The sequence below is a fragment of the Cadophora gregata genome (genome assembly GCF_030347475.1).
Source record: "Cadophora gregata isolate MNR1 chromosome Unknown scaffold_14, whole genome shotgun sequence".
Classification (NCBI taxonomy): domain Eukaryota; kingdom Fungi; phylum Ascomycota; class Leotiomycetes; order Helotiales; family Ploettnerulaceae; genus Cadophora; species Cadophora gregata.
The window spans coordinates 1468923-1481038 of NW_026695937.1; the positions used below are offsets into that span (position 1 = coordinate 1468923).

General features: G+C 49.8%; 6 protein-coding genes across 6 annotated transcripts; 3 read left to right on the forward strand and 3 right to left on the reverse strand.

Moving 5' to 3' along the window:
• Nucleotides 1–860: 860 nt before the first annotated feature.
• Nucleotides 861–1856, reverse strand: ONS95_004507 (uncharacterized protein; the record flags this gene model as incomplete). The annotated part of the gene is made up of 4 exons (XM_058497871.1): nt 861–1275; nt 1332–1408; nt 1455–1628; nt 1677–1856. 4 exons carry the CDS (start codon nt 1854–1856, stop codon nt 861–863), a joined length of 846 nt encoding a protein of 281 aa, XP_058352601.1.
• Nucleotides 1857–2014: 158 nt separating this feature from the next.
• On the reverse strand, nt 2015–4353 carry ONS95_004508 (uncharacterized protein; the record flags this gene model as incomplete). The annotated part of the gene is made up of 8 exons (XM_058497872.1): nt 2015–2313; nt 2382–3042; nt 3094–3561; nt 3613–3750; nt 3804–3891; nt 3950–4066; nt 4121–4196; nt 4333–4353. The coding sequence occupies 7 exons, from the start codon at nt 4351–4353 to the stop codon at nt 2799–2801; spliced, it is 1152 nt and encodes a 383-aa protein (XP_058352602.1). The 3' UTR covers nt 2015–2313; nt 2382–2798.
• Nucleotides 4354–4807: 454 nt separating this feature from the next.
• Nucleotides 4808–6183, forward strand: HSV2 (Phosphatidylinositol 3,5-bisphosphate-binding protein; the record flags this gene model as incomplete). Its single annotated transcript, XM_058497873.1, has 5 exons — nt 4808–4916; nt 4977–5015; nt 5063–5160; nt 5213–5482; nt 5614–6183. The coding sequence occupies 5 exons, from the start codon at nt 4808–4810 to the stop codon at nt 6181–6183; spliced, it is 1086 nt and encodes a 361-aa protein (XP_058352603.1).
• Nucleotides 6184–6491: 308 nt separating this feature from the next.
• On the reverse strand, nt 6492–7480 carry ONS95_004510 (uncharacterized protein; the record flags this gene model as incomplete). The annotated part of the gene is made up of 2 exons (XM_058497874.1): nt 6492–7374; nt 7425–7480. 2 exons carry the CDS (start codon nt 7478–7480, stop codon nt 6492–6494), a joined length of 939 nt encoding a protein of 312 aa, XP_058352604.1.
• A 310-nt stretch (nt 7481–7790) lies between these two features.
• On the forward strand, nt 7791–9651 carry ONS95_004511 (uncharacterized protein; the record flags this gene model as incomplete). The annotated part of the gene is made up of 6 exons (XM_058497875.1): nt 7791–7950; nt 7999–8154; nt 8204–8583; nt 8630–8723; nt 8773–9437; nt 9493–9651. The coding sequence occupies 6 exons, from the start codon at nt 7791–7793 to the stop codon at nt 9649–9651; spliced, it is 1614 nt and encodes a 537-aa protein (XP_058352605.1).
• A 1190-nt stretch (nt 9652–10841) lies between these two features.
• Nucleotides 10842–11597, forward strand: ONS95_004512 (uncharacterized protein; the record flags this gene model as incomplete). Its single annotated transcript, XM_058497876.1, has 3 exons — nt 10842–11221; nt 11289–11389; nt 11494–11597. The coding sequence occupies 3 exons, from the start codon at nt 10842–10844 to the stop codon at nt 11595–11597; spliced, it is 585 nt and encodes a 194-aa protein (XP_058352606.1).
• Between the last annotated feature and the right edge of the window lie 519 nt (nt 11598–12116).

The window sequence follows — 12116 nt, forward strand, 5'->3', positions numbered from 1 at the left end:
CGTCGAAAGGAAATGGAACGAGCGTGGTGTTGAGGACCTGGGTACTTCGCTGCTCGGCTTGTTTGAGCAAAGCGGTGTGGAGGATATTTTTTGGTGAGGGCGAAGTGCCGCTCAAGACCGCTGGTCTGGTCTAAAGTGATCGACGACCAATAGGAGAGGCGATCTCGGTGATCAGGAGCGCAATATATTGATAGAGAAAAGGTGAGGAGGGGGTCAGAGCAGCTCGGTAAGGTATAGGAGGAGTTTGCAACGAGAGAAGGAAGTGGATGAAATAGTTTGCGCAAGGGAACTGAACATTTTGTGTTTTCTCATCGTTCTGTACATTGCTGGCTGGTCCCTCCTGCTTTCCCCACAGGTGGTCTGTTCCACCCGCCTGCGTACATTTTGCGAGCCCCTGAAGCTCCTGCACTCCAACCGAAAGCTTAAAAAATAGAAGCCAGTCCATGCCATTTTCGACAGTTGGCTGACATCAAACAATAAGCTTCATCTGAAAGTGCTCAATCCATCCAGCATGTCCTATTTTCGTCGAGAAAGAAAAAAAGCTTCAGATAGAACATGAAAAATGCCTCCGTACTCTGTTCCGAAACGGGATTCAAGGGTCCAGAATGTCTGGGTTCATTCTGCCACTCCGCATGCCCCACCCTGAGTCGCTGGATGCTTTGAAACCTCCGAGCGAATGTAGACATTTGCAGAAACTATTTCATTGATAGAACTTAAAAAGACCCGTGGCTCCGCAACTAGCTCTCCGTCAAACGCCAGCCAAGTTGAATGCAGTCACCAACAAACACCCTTGGGAATCAGACCAAAACTCTGTGCCTGTTTCATCCACCTCCGCCAGTCCGTATCCAAACGACCACTTCTTAGTTGTTTTGCTGGCTGTTGAGAATGCGGAGAATATTGAGGAACAGGTTGATGATATCAAGGTAGAGGCTGATTGCGGCCGCAATCTCTTCCTCGACATGATAATGTCTCATGATAAGTTGGGTATCGACCAATATATATGCCGAGAATATCAGAGCTCCAATACCGGAATATACCAACTCAACTGTACTGCTGTGAGGGAAGAAGGCAGCCATGAAGCCGAAGAGAATTAGGCACCAGAGTCCTCCGAAGAGATATGGCATCCAGGAAGTAAAATCATACTTTGTCTGGCAGGCAAATAGTGTAAGAGCAACGAAGATTCCGGCTGTCAGAAGCACTGCTTGGAGGACGATTCTGGACTGGTAGAACGATACGATGACCGACACTGAATATGCCTCGAAAGCTGTGAAGCCACTGTTTGACAGGTTAGTAGAGATCGAATGTTGGCTCCAAGACTTGAGACTGCATACCTGAGGAACAGAAGGTTCGTGGGATATGACTTGCGTTTCCAGTATGTGAGGATCATAAAACCGATAGCACCGAAAAGCTTGGGAATTAGCAGAAGACACGCCACGCAAGCGGATACAACTAACCGAAAGCCACATCATCCACTGATTACTTTGGATCCAGTCTCTGTATGAGTTGCTGAAGAAAGAGACGGAACTCAGGACCGCAGTCGCAATAAGTTGAACAGAAAGAATAGCATAGACCTTTCGGACAAAGGCCATGCGGATATCTATCGATGCTTCAGACACTGAGCCGCCGAACTATAAGCTGTTAGGGCTAGCCGAGACGATATCCTCGACCGTACGAACCTTGAAGTCATCTGGTATATTATCTTCGCTGCTCCTTGGAGCGCCTCCAAGAAGAGCTTCTTGATCTGTAGACGAGCTGGAAGGCTGATCCGCATAGGAGGGAGGAGCCTGACTGTAGTTCGCTGTCTCATCAAACGAGTCGCGCTGCGGCGCTGCTGTGTATTTGGTAGTTCCAGACATCGTGCTGGGTGATTCTGCTATCGAGAACGGCGATTTATGGATGCTGTGGTTGTTGTTGGAAGAGGAGAGCTGGGTGGCGCGGTCGGGTGCTTGAAGCTGATGACGGCGGGGAGCGTCAGCCGGGGCGGGTCAACATGCTGCCGTCCCAGAAACCCACCCCTCCTCCTCTAGACAGCAGTCATGACAGTCACAATAAGTAATTCATGTCATGGTTGGACATATGACAATTCCATTTATTCGAGAGGTGAGAAGCGAAGAAAAAGCCCACATACAGGAATTTTGATATGAGAAAGATTTGCTCAGCGACTAGATATTAGGAGTCTGTCTGGAGGCACCACATCACATTCTCTCAGTCCGCAAACGGAAGCCCTGTATACCTCGACTCACTTGCACTTGCTGGCTGTTACACGCTATGCTGTACACTTTAAATCTCTCGAACTCTACATCGCATTGTATTCTGGCAAAGTTATAAGGTGACAACGCCGTGGAAGGGGAGAAAGCCGACTATTTGAGACGTGGACATACTTGCTAGGTATCACTTACCACCAAGACTTAGCGTTTAATGAGCCATGTTTTAAGTGTTATCAGCCTTCTAACTTTCTTGGCTTTTCTGGGACATAGTTGAACATTTTCATTGCTATAACCACAAGATAAATAGAACCATAAACCGTTCACAGCCGTCCGCTTGTGCCTCGATCACAAGGACGTTGAAGAAGGGAAGTAATTCAGCCGCCGCATTAGAAGTTGATAAGAAAACACGTTATTAGCTTCTCAAAGCCAGAATAGTTCTTGCAAATGCCGACAAAGACCTGCAAAAGAAATCCCATAGCTCCATTTTCCCCCATTGACAACTTGGATATCATCCGACAGACCAATTAGTTGCCAAGCTAGGCCAAGTCCTCCCAAAGTCCACCCGCTCGCAAAGTAACTCTTGCTCCGATTTCATGCCTCGGAGTCCGTGTGTGCTCCATTCGTAGCCTCCAGATGTGCGCTTTGCTCTCGGTGCATTCTGGCCTCGATCTCCTTGAGTTGACTCTCACGAGCCAAGAGCTCTTGTCTCTTTTCGTTAATCTCCCTCTGGACCTTAACCTCGATTTCTCGGAGCTTCTCCTCCTCGCGGCGGAGTTGCTCTTCCTTCAGGCGAACGGACTGGGATGCGAGATCTTCTGGATTCATCGACGAGTCGCTGCAGGTCTGGTTAGTCTGTGTCAACAAGAGGTGTAGGTGATGAACTTACGCTCCAGCACCACCCTCAACACTCTTACTGAGCTTCTCAGTACGGTAATTCTCGTAGAGGAAATCGTGAGTGATCTCCTTCAAGTCTGCCAAATGGCTGTGGAGAAGCGCGCTTCGAATGGCGAGGAAATCGGAATGCCTTGGGTTGTCCACCTCTACGACACCCCACGGATACTGTCTAGCTCTAACCTTACGGCCTCCAATCTCAACAACCTCTTCCGAACCGACAATGGCGAATGGCATAAGTCCACGGAGCTCGGCGTTCTCCTCAACAGTGTCCTCGTCATCCTCCTCGATATCGTAAGGGAAGTTGTAGACCGGGATTCTGTAGTGTTCGATATCCTCCATAACAAGCTTCTTTGACTCGGCAAGCTCAGCTGGTGTGAGGGAATCGGCCTTGCCAATGACTGGAATGACGTTAACACGGGGAGAGAGGCGCTTCATGAGTTCGATATCCAGCTCGCGGAGACTGCAGTAAGTTAGAGGGCTGTCACCCGTCTTTGGCAGCAGGGCGACTCACCCATGTCCGGTAGGTGTGATGAAGTAGAGAAGTGCATGGACACGGTTGTCGCGGAAGCGGGGGTTACGCTTAATACGGGACTCCTCGGCGAGAATATCATCGTACTGTCGTTCAAGATAGCCAACAATTTCGCCAAAGCTATAACTTTTGTCAGTGCCACTGTGAGTGTGCTCCCCTGGCTGTCTACATACCTCGCCTCATTGTCGATCTGGTCTCCAAAGCCTGGCGTGTCTACGATAGTCAGAGAGATACGAGTTCCCTCCTCATCTAGCTCCAGCTCTGCAATATTGTCAGCTTTGGTGCTCGACTGGCACGAGGGACGGGCTCGAATGCGCACCAACAGTGATGGGCTTAATCCGGACACCTTCCTCGAGGTGAGCGTTTGTCGCATCGTCGGCATCCTTTCCTGCCAGCACTTTCTTTCCGCACAGAGTGTTTACGAAGGTTGTTCGACCTGGCGCGATGAGTCAATTGTCTCATGAAGTGTCGTGGGTGTCGTCCGACGTACCTGTACCCGAGGCACCGCAGACCATCAAACAGAACTGGATACCCTTCTTGACATTCTTCTTTCTGCGGATCTTGATCTAAGAGTATGGCAACATTAGTACTGGCTCAGCAGTTTTGTCGATGTGCGGAAAACAAACCCCAGCATGGTACTACCAGGCAACGCTGTGGTCAGAATAGGCAAAAGGGGTTGGCCAGGAGGGGATATCAACATACTGCGCTCAATGGAGATGACATGGTGATGGATGTGCGGTCTGGACGAGCACTGGTGGCGCAACCAATTCGTGTGATTGTTATGGGTGTCAAAAAAAGGTGAGGCAGGCCGTTTGCTTGGGAGATAGTTGGGAGAGTATCACGAAGTCGAAGTCGCGGTCGGAGTAAATTTGAGTCTCAGGGTTAGCGAGATGGAGATGGGATGGGATAGGGGGAAAACAGGGGAAGCCGCTAACCATGGACGCTAGCAGGGGTCGCTCCTGCATTGGCGGACGCCTGATAAGGTATCGTGGGCCAGGCTGCCAGCCTCGCGACATGTGGCAGCACCGCCCAAACTTTAAGACTCGACGTTCGTTCGTCCATGTCATGAGAATCACAAACAACATGAGCACGAACAACTAGCATACATATTTCACTGCTTCAGTAGCTCATTTTTGCCTCTCCGTACAAAACACGAAACCTCCCCGCACCCGAAGCCATGAATACCAGGCCGGCCATCGAGAGTGAAAGCTCGAGTGTGGCCCTCTCGGCCAGCTTCAACCATGATGCCAGCTGCTTCTCTGTTGGACTCAATACTGGCTTTTGTAGTGAGTTCTCTGCGATTATTCAAAATCATGATGGAAAGCCGAGCTAACTTCTGCCGCCAGTTTTCAACTCTGAGCCTTGCCAACTCCGGGTCTCTCGAGGTACAGCCTTCGCACCAGCGACTGAGGAACACATGCTGAGAGTATAGATTTCAACGCTGGTATAGGTGCTGCTCAAATGCTTGGGAAGGCCAACTTCATCGCACTTATCGGAGGTGGACGGCAGCCAAAATTTCCGCAGAACAAAGTCGGTTACGCACAGTACAAAGGAGGGAGAAGAGGGTGCTGATATTGAGCAGGTCATCATATGGGATGATGCAAAACAGCAGGTTGCTATCCAGATACCGGTTCTCACGACTGTTCGTGGCGTACGATTATCGCGAACACATGTCATCGTTGCACTACAGAATAGCGTCCGCGTCTACAAATTCAAAAGCCCACCGGAGCTGTGGTCCGTCTTCGAAACTGCCGACAACCCCTTGGGTCTGTGCTGTCTAACGCCAACATCTCTTGCTTTCCCTGGGAGAACACCGGGACAGGTCCAGCTCGTTGAGCTCTCTACGGGCAATGTCAGTATCATACCAGCTCATGGCTCCGCACTGCGGGCCCTTGACATCAGCCGGGACGGTGAGATTTTGGCGACTGCAAGCGAGACGGCAAGTAAACATCACCACACGCCAGATCTCGCTAATATCTCCAGGGGACCTTGATACGAGTATTTGCAACCAGCAACTGTGCCCGTATTGCCGAGTTGAGGCGTGGTGTGGACCATGCAACTATCTTCTCACTGTCGATTGCTCCATCTGGGCAGCTGCTGGCAGTCACTTCTGATAAATCAACGCTTCACGTCTTCGACATCCCTCACCCTTCCAAACCACCGAGAACTGAAGCCCCGACACTAAATCGGAGATTGACCACCATGGGTGGTGGAGGAGGGAGCCCAGGGCCAAGTGATGTGGACACCAGCCAGAAATGGGGGATCCTGGGTCGCATACCTCTTTTGCCAAGAGTCTTCTCAGATGTGTACTCGTTTGCTTCAGCACATTTCGAGATCGGTGACGAACTGCTTTATGGAAGTTCGACTCCACTGAACAGCGATGCAGCATTTCGCCCCCCAAAAGGTATTTTGGGATGGACTAGTGACCATAGTATCATAGTGATTGGAGCTGGACGAGACGGAAGATGGGAGAAGTTTGTTATTGCTGAAGGGGAGGATGGTCGGCGGTATTGTGTGAGGGATGGATGGAAACGGTACCTTGGGGCGAATTAGGCTCATATTTAGATTGGTGTTACTTAGCGTGGCGTATCTGGGCATATTGTTGGCATCGGCTCCGCGGAAGGATGGTTTTGGTCATCGGAGTCATTTGGGTTGGAGGCAGATATATGCTCTGACTATGTGTTTGTCATAGTGAGATGACGAAAAGCTCCGTCGAAATAGAGGCGCCTTGTTGATGCTGCCCCCAAGAAGGCTTTCATCTCCTTGAAATTTGAAGCTAAAGCATACACTGTGGAGAGGAGCCTCTCGGTAAACACCTGGAATCAAGACATTGGAAGACGGGCCTCATGATTCTTTTTCGCCTAAGAGTACCGCCTGGAAGGATGACGTCTATCTTCAACAGAAGTCTCTCTCCTTCTCGGTCGTTCCTTAGGCCTCTCCCGGCCTCCTCGATCCCTTCCTTCTCTCCTAGGACTCTCTCTGCGATATCTCGAATCGTCTCGCTCATCCCTATGTCCAGATGTCCTGCTCCGCTCAACTCGAGATTCATCTGCACGCTCCGGGGTCCGTTCTCTGGAACGCGAGTGTCTCCTCTCTCGATGCTCACTTCGGTGACGAGAACGGCGACTGCCGCTGTCTTTCCCAGCCCCATCCTCTTGTCGTCGTGACCTGTGGTGATGATGCCTAGACTTGGACTTTTCAGACTTCTTCCCATCCTTCAGTCTTGCCAAAGCCATTGTAACCTCTTCCTTCTTCTCCTCAACCAGATAGGCTTTCATAGGGTCTTCATCGTCGTGGTCCTGGATAAGCTTTGCCAACTCGCGCTCTTCCTTCAACATAGGTCTCTCCTCCTCGCTCTCGCTTTCGTCTGTCCGCCGTCTCTTCCTCCTGCCTTCGCCATCCTCGTCATCCTCTGGTGGCCGTTGCGTGAGATCGTGCCCCTCTTCAGCTTCGTCGTCCTTTTTCTTATACCGAGTATGATCTACTTTCAAAGTTCGCCCCATAATCACAGTCCCTCCTAAATTGTCGACTGCCAGATCTGTACTGCGTTGATCCTCGTACTTCAGAAATGCAAAGCCTCTGGACTTTCCTGTTTCCTTATCGCGAATCAGATTGATATATGTCGGTTCGCCATATTGAGAGAATATCGTAACTACATCACCCTCGGAGAGCTCAAATGGCAGGCCGCCGATGTATATGTAGGCTGTGTCGCGATAGTCTGTATGCCATGATGCGTTTGGGGACCTGAAAATCTGTCATTAAGAAGAAGATCAAGGGCTGTGAGCTTTACCTACACACCAGCCTCGAGCTCGCGCTTGTTCAGTTCCTGGATTTGTCGGATGCTCTGCATTTGAATGTTTTAGTGGTTTGAGTTGTCAGGCGAGGCTGCGAATCTCAAAAACCTTGGATCCGTTTGCCGACTCATCTAGCCTGGCGCCTCGCGTTCACCAGGGACGCGATTCACAACTTTTATGAACGACTTTCCGTGGCTGGAGGCTTGCACCATGAAATCGAATCCAACAACGCGTAAAACCCATACGTAATCGCAGATTTGTCGCAGAGGAACCTACGGGGATGCATAATCGAGCTATCACAGCACAGGACAGCAGCAAGGAGCCCAGAAAACACCCGGTTGCTGGACCTCCTGAAACCCATATACCATGATGGCTTCCAACAACAGAACTTCCACCTATACGCAGGTCTCGGCATCTAGTGACCATGATAGACCGAAGAGCGCAGGGGAGAAGAACCTATGGGCGTCCCTGTTAGATAGTGTGGCCAGTGGAAAGCGGTTGCCAGAGAAGAATATCCTCGTTTTAGGTAGGCTCGTGGAAGGAGGGTTAAGCAACTTGGCTGACAATGCTTTAGGGGGCACGACAGAGTCGCAAAAGGAGTTTCTAGAAGCTCTTTCTACGGATAATACCAGAAGGACACAGGATCGGCAGAGCAGTAAACAGCCCCCGATAGCGAATAACTTTGCCCTTGGATACACATACCACGACGTTCTAGATGCGGATCACGAAGGTGGGCAGCTTCGGAGAGCTTAGCTATCAATACAGCTAACTTCCCCCAGATATCCTTGCTCGTCTCTCCGTATATCTTCTCTCGGACCCCTCGCCATCCTTCACACCTCTGCTGCAACCCCTATTAACACCGCAAACGATCCCCAATACTCTTATTGTGGTGCTGCTGGACTGGGCGCAACCATGGTTCTGGCTCAGGCAATTACGGGATTGGATACGGCTGCTACGGACACTGCTGGTTTCGCTGGATGGAGAATGCAAGGAGAAAATGGAAGAAGTCATGATCAGTTGGCGAGATAGGGGTAGAGGTGGAAATAGTCTCGATGGGGGGGTGGTCACTAGTTCCACAGATGGGGAGATTAGTCTACCTCTGGGACCTGGAGAGTGGGAAGAAGCTCTGGGGCTCCCACTTTGCGTCGTGTGTCAAAATGTGAGTTGTTCGAGGCATATTAAGGGTCTAATACTTATTTTGTCAGTCTGACCAGATTGAAACCCTGGAAAAGGAACGGTCCTGGAGAGAGGAAGAATTTGACTTTGTCTTGCAATTTCTGAGGACGGTCTTGCTGAAGCGTGAGACTTTCCCTGAATATCCAAAGTCTCAACACTAACAGAATTCTAGATGGCGCATCTCTCATATACACAGCACCATCTGTCACAAGCCCTTTGCAGAGCCTCGTACATTCATCTCTTGGGATTCATTCTCTTTTGAAACGACAGCCTCTCAAGCACAACGTGATTGACCGTGACAAGGTGCTTGTACCGCCAAACTGGGATTCTTGGGGTAAAATCAGGGTCTTGCGTGACGGTTTCGACGTTGAAGCTGTCAACAAGGGTTGGTCTCTGGATATCGAGGAATCATATAATCTGGTGGTCCAGAACGGCACCAATGGTGTGAATAGTCACTCGAGTCCGGATGAAGAGACCCCACCACTCCCTGGGGCTGCGGTAGAGGCATACCAAGAAACGATTCGCGACCCAAGCCTGGACGCGCTTCAAGCAACAGCTTCCGAAGGCAATGGGCTCAAGTTAGAGGTCTCGAGCCAAGATGCCCAGACGTTCTTAGCCACCCAAGTGGAAGTCCTGGATAAGATCAGACAAGGAGCCGAACCTAGCTCCATGGACAGCAGCCGCGTGGTTCGTGGCCGGCAATCTTCTCAGTCTAAGGCCGAAGAAGGCGAGGAAGAGCACTATGATGAGGGCCGTGTCAATGAGCATATCGGTCCCGTACAGTTCAACATGGGTGGTATCCAGGTAGATGCGGATGACATGCTACAACGGCTAAGAGTGAGTTTCCAAGTGTTCCCCTTCTCTGGTTTTCAAGTGCTAAGTTACTCCCCAGGACCGTCAAACCTACCAAACACCAGAGCCCGCGTCACCAGGCAATGTGGCTACCCCGGATGGAAAGAACCAGAATGAAGCCCTTGCATCATTCTTTGCAGGGCTTATGAAGAGGGGCGGTGGCAGCGCGGCCAACAGTCCAAAACCTGGAGCTTCATAGGCTCTGAAAAGTACTTTATGTCCAAGTGACTGTCGAGATTGGAGGGTGTATTTGAATTCACTGGCTCGGAGTTCTGGTGGATCAGTTAACGAGATTTGCTTGTTTCCTCGAAAAGGGTCGCAGCTGTCGCATGATACCCAATGGCTATGTGTACGAATAGCTTTTCGGGGGAACTTTGATACCACTATCAATTTACTGTGGACTTGACTTCTGCAGCCTGAAAGATCCAGAAGTACTGCAACTAAGGACAGTTGCCTGATATATTCAGATTTACTATGACTCCCTTGCAGCCTTGAATTTCACAGATTTCAGCAGTGTCAAGCATGTCAGGCGGAACTCCAGGAAGAGACAAGTTCACGGTGTCAACTAGGACCTGCAGATTACCATCACCACTGCAGCTAGTATCATCCTAGTGCAATTGCTGCCAATTAAGAACTGGACTTCGCTCGAAAGCTCTCTCAACGAGAGCCGCAATCGCCGCAGCCACGGCCTCGTATTAAGCGCTCCATTCGAACCCCATACTGTGGGGCGGAGGTAGACGCTCGCTTGAGTATGACCGCATCGAATGGCTCAGTAGCCTATAAATATCTCCAACATTTCCAACACTGGGGCTTTGAAACTCCCTGTTGGTATTACTTGATTTAAGGCCTCTTTGAATTTGGCCAAGCAGTCTGATTCACAATGTTGACTGTTGCCTTTGGTGTCTGCTCTGGCAATTTTCATGAACGAAAACCGGCGACTCTTGTTTTTATTCAATCCTCAATCTCATTGCTCCCCTCAATCTCATTGCTTCCCTCAAATTCAAAGCGTAAATTCTCCCGTTTCTATCCCATAGCAGTCGTTTGAAGTTTCAGAGTTGCCGCCTCATGCACAATACCAACAAACCAACACGCGAGTGCGCCTTGCACAAGGCAGTCTTTCCCCCCAATTTGTTGGTAATGATAAATATGAGTCTCACTACAATCCTTCGGCGCGTCCAAAGTCCTTCCTTTTCTCGGTAACCTCTTGTATTAAAGAACGAGAGCTCCTCCCCGCCTTTGGAAAATTTCTGGTTCTTCGTTTATACTTCTTCAATACAGCTGCGGTCCAAAAAAAATCGCAAGTCTCACCAAACTGATCGCCAGGACCCTAACGAGCAAGACGAAACACCTTCAAATAGAACACAGAAAGGCCCTCAACTTCCCTTCACAATGTTTTTCTTCCTCTCTCTCCGCGAATCCGCCCAAGGGGGCCGCATCGAACCCGACATCCTGCCCTCCTCATCCTCAACAAACGGCCTCGTAAATCCAAGCTCCTCCACCAAATCTCCTCGCCAATTCTCGACCTCCGCCTTCCGCTCGTACATCACACAATGGGATCTTAGCGATAAGCCATCATTCGCCCGACGCTGCGTATGTTTGCTCGCGTTCGTGCTACACTTACCGATTAATATTCTGTCGATCATGAGCTATGGTGTTAGTTTATGGCTGTTTCTGGAGGTCGTGTTTAGTCTTTTGAACTTGTTCTGTGTTGGATACGCGTTGTGGAAGTTGGACGTGATGAGAGGGCAGAGAGTCTTCTTCAATGGGATGTGGGTTGACGACTCTCTTCTTGATTTCTTGTCCTGGGAGAGAGATGTACTAACGTATGTCTGGTAGCTACAAGCGCCATAATTTTGACTACGTGATTCTCGGTCTTGTACTTGTTTATGGGGGGTTCTTCGTCGCGCTGCTCACTTTGAGAATGACCGCATTGAATTGTAAGTCTTTCAGTCGTCATCAGCCCATCAACTCCTACTTTCTCAGATTTGATGCTGTATCTGAAGAAACAATGGCCTGTATGGATTTGGCTAACCTGAAGCAGGGCATTACTTCATTCGAATCGTCTGGCCATGTGCGATTGCAGCAGATATTGTGTGCTTTATCGCTGGTTGGGTGTCTACTTGGAGGGACATTACGCTCGGGTAGAGCGGTTTGATGGAAGAGAATTAAGGTTGACAAAGGGTCATGAAGCGGGGAAGGAGATAACTAGGACTCTGGAATGGGGTCTTCTGCCCTTAATTCTCTCAGATATGAGAATTGATGAAAATGCGCAATTACTCACCCATGAATGATCGATAATGGGAAATACGCGGAAGTGGGGCGTTGCGAGGTGGGTAAGGAATTGTTTACTTTGAAACTCAGCGTCGGACTCACCCAGCGGAGTTTCATCTACATAGAGATATGAACGATTGTACATGTCCTAGATAGAACTTGGAATCTGAAAGCTATTTCTATATCAGTGACACCAATTGCACATGTCCCGGCTGCTATAATGCATCCACCAACACGCTTCGCTTCAGACGTCGCAAAATAAACACCAGCTCCACTCACTCGCTTAATGTCAAAACAAAACCTCCTCTGACTTCATCTCTGACCAACGCGACGCTAATTTTATTCCACCTGGTCCACCAAGGTTTGTCAGCAGTAAGGATCAGCATTTTGATT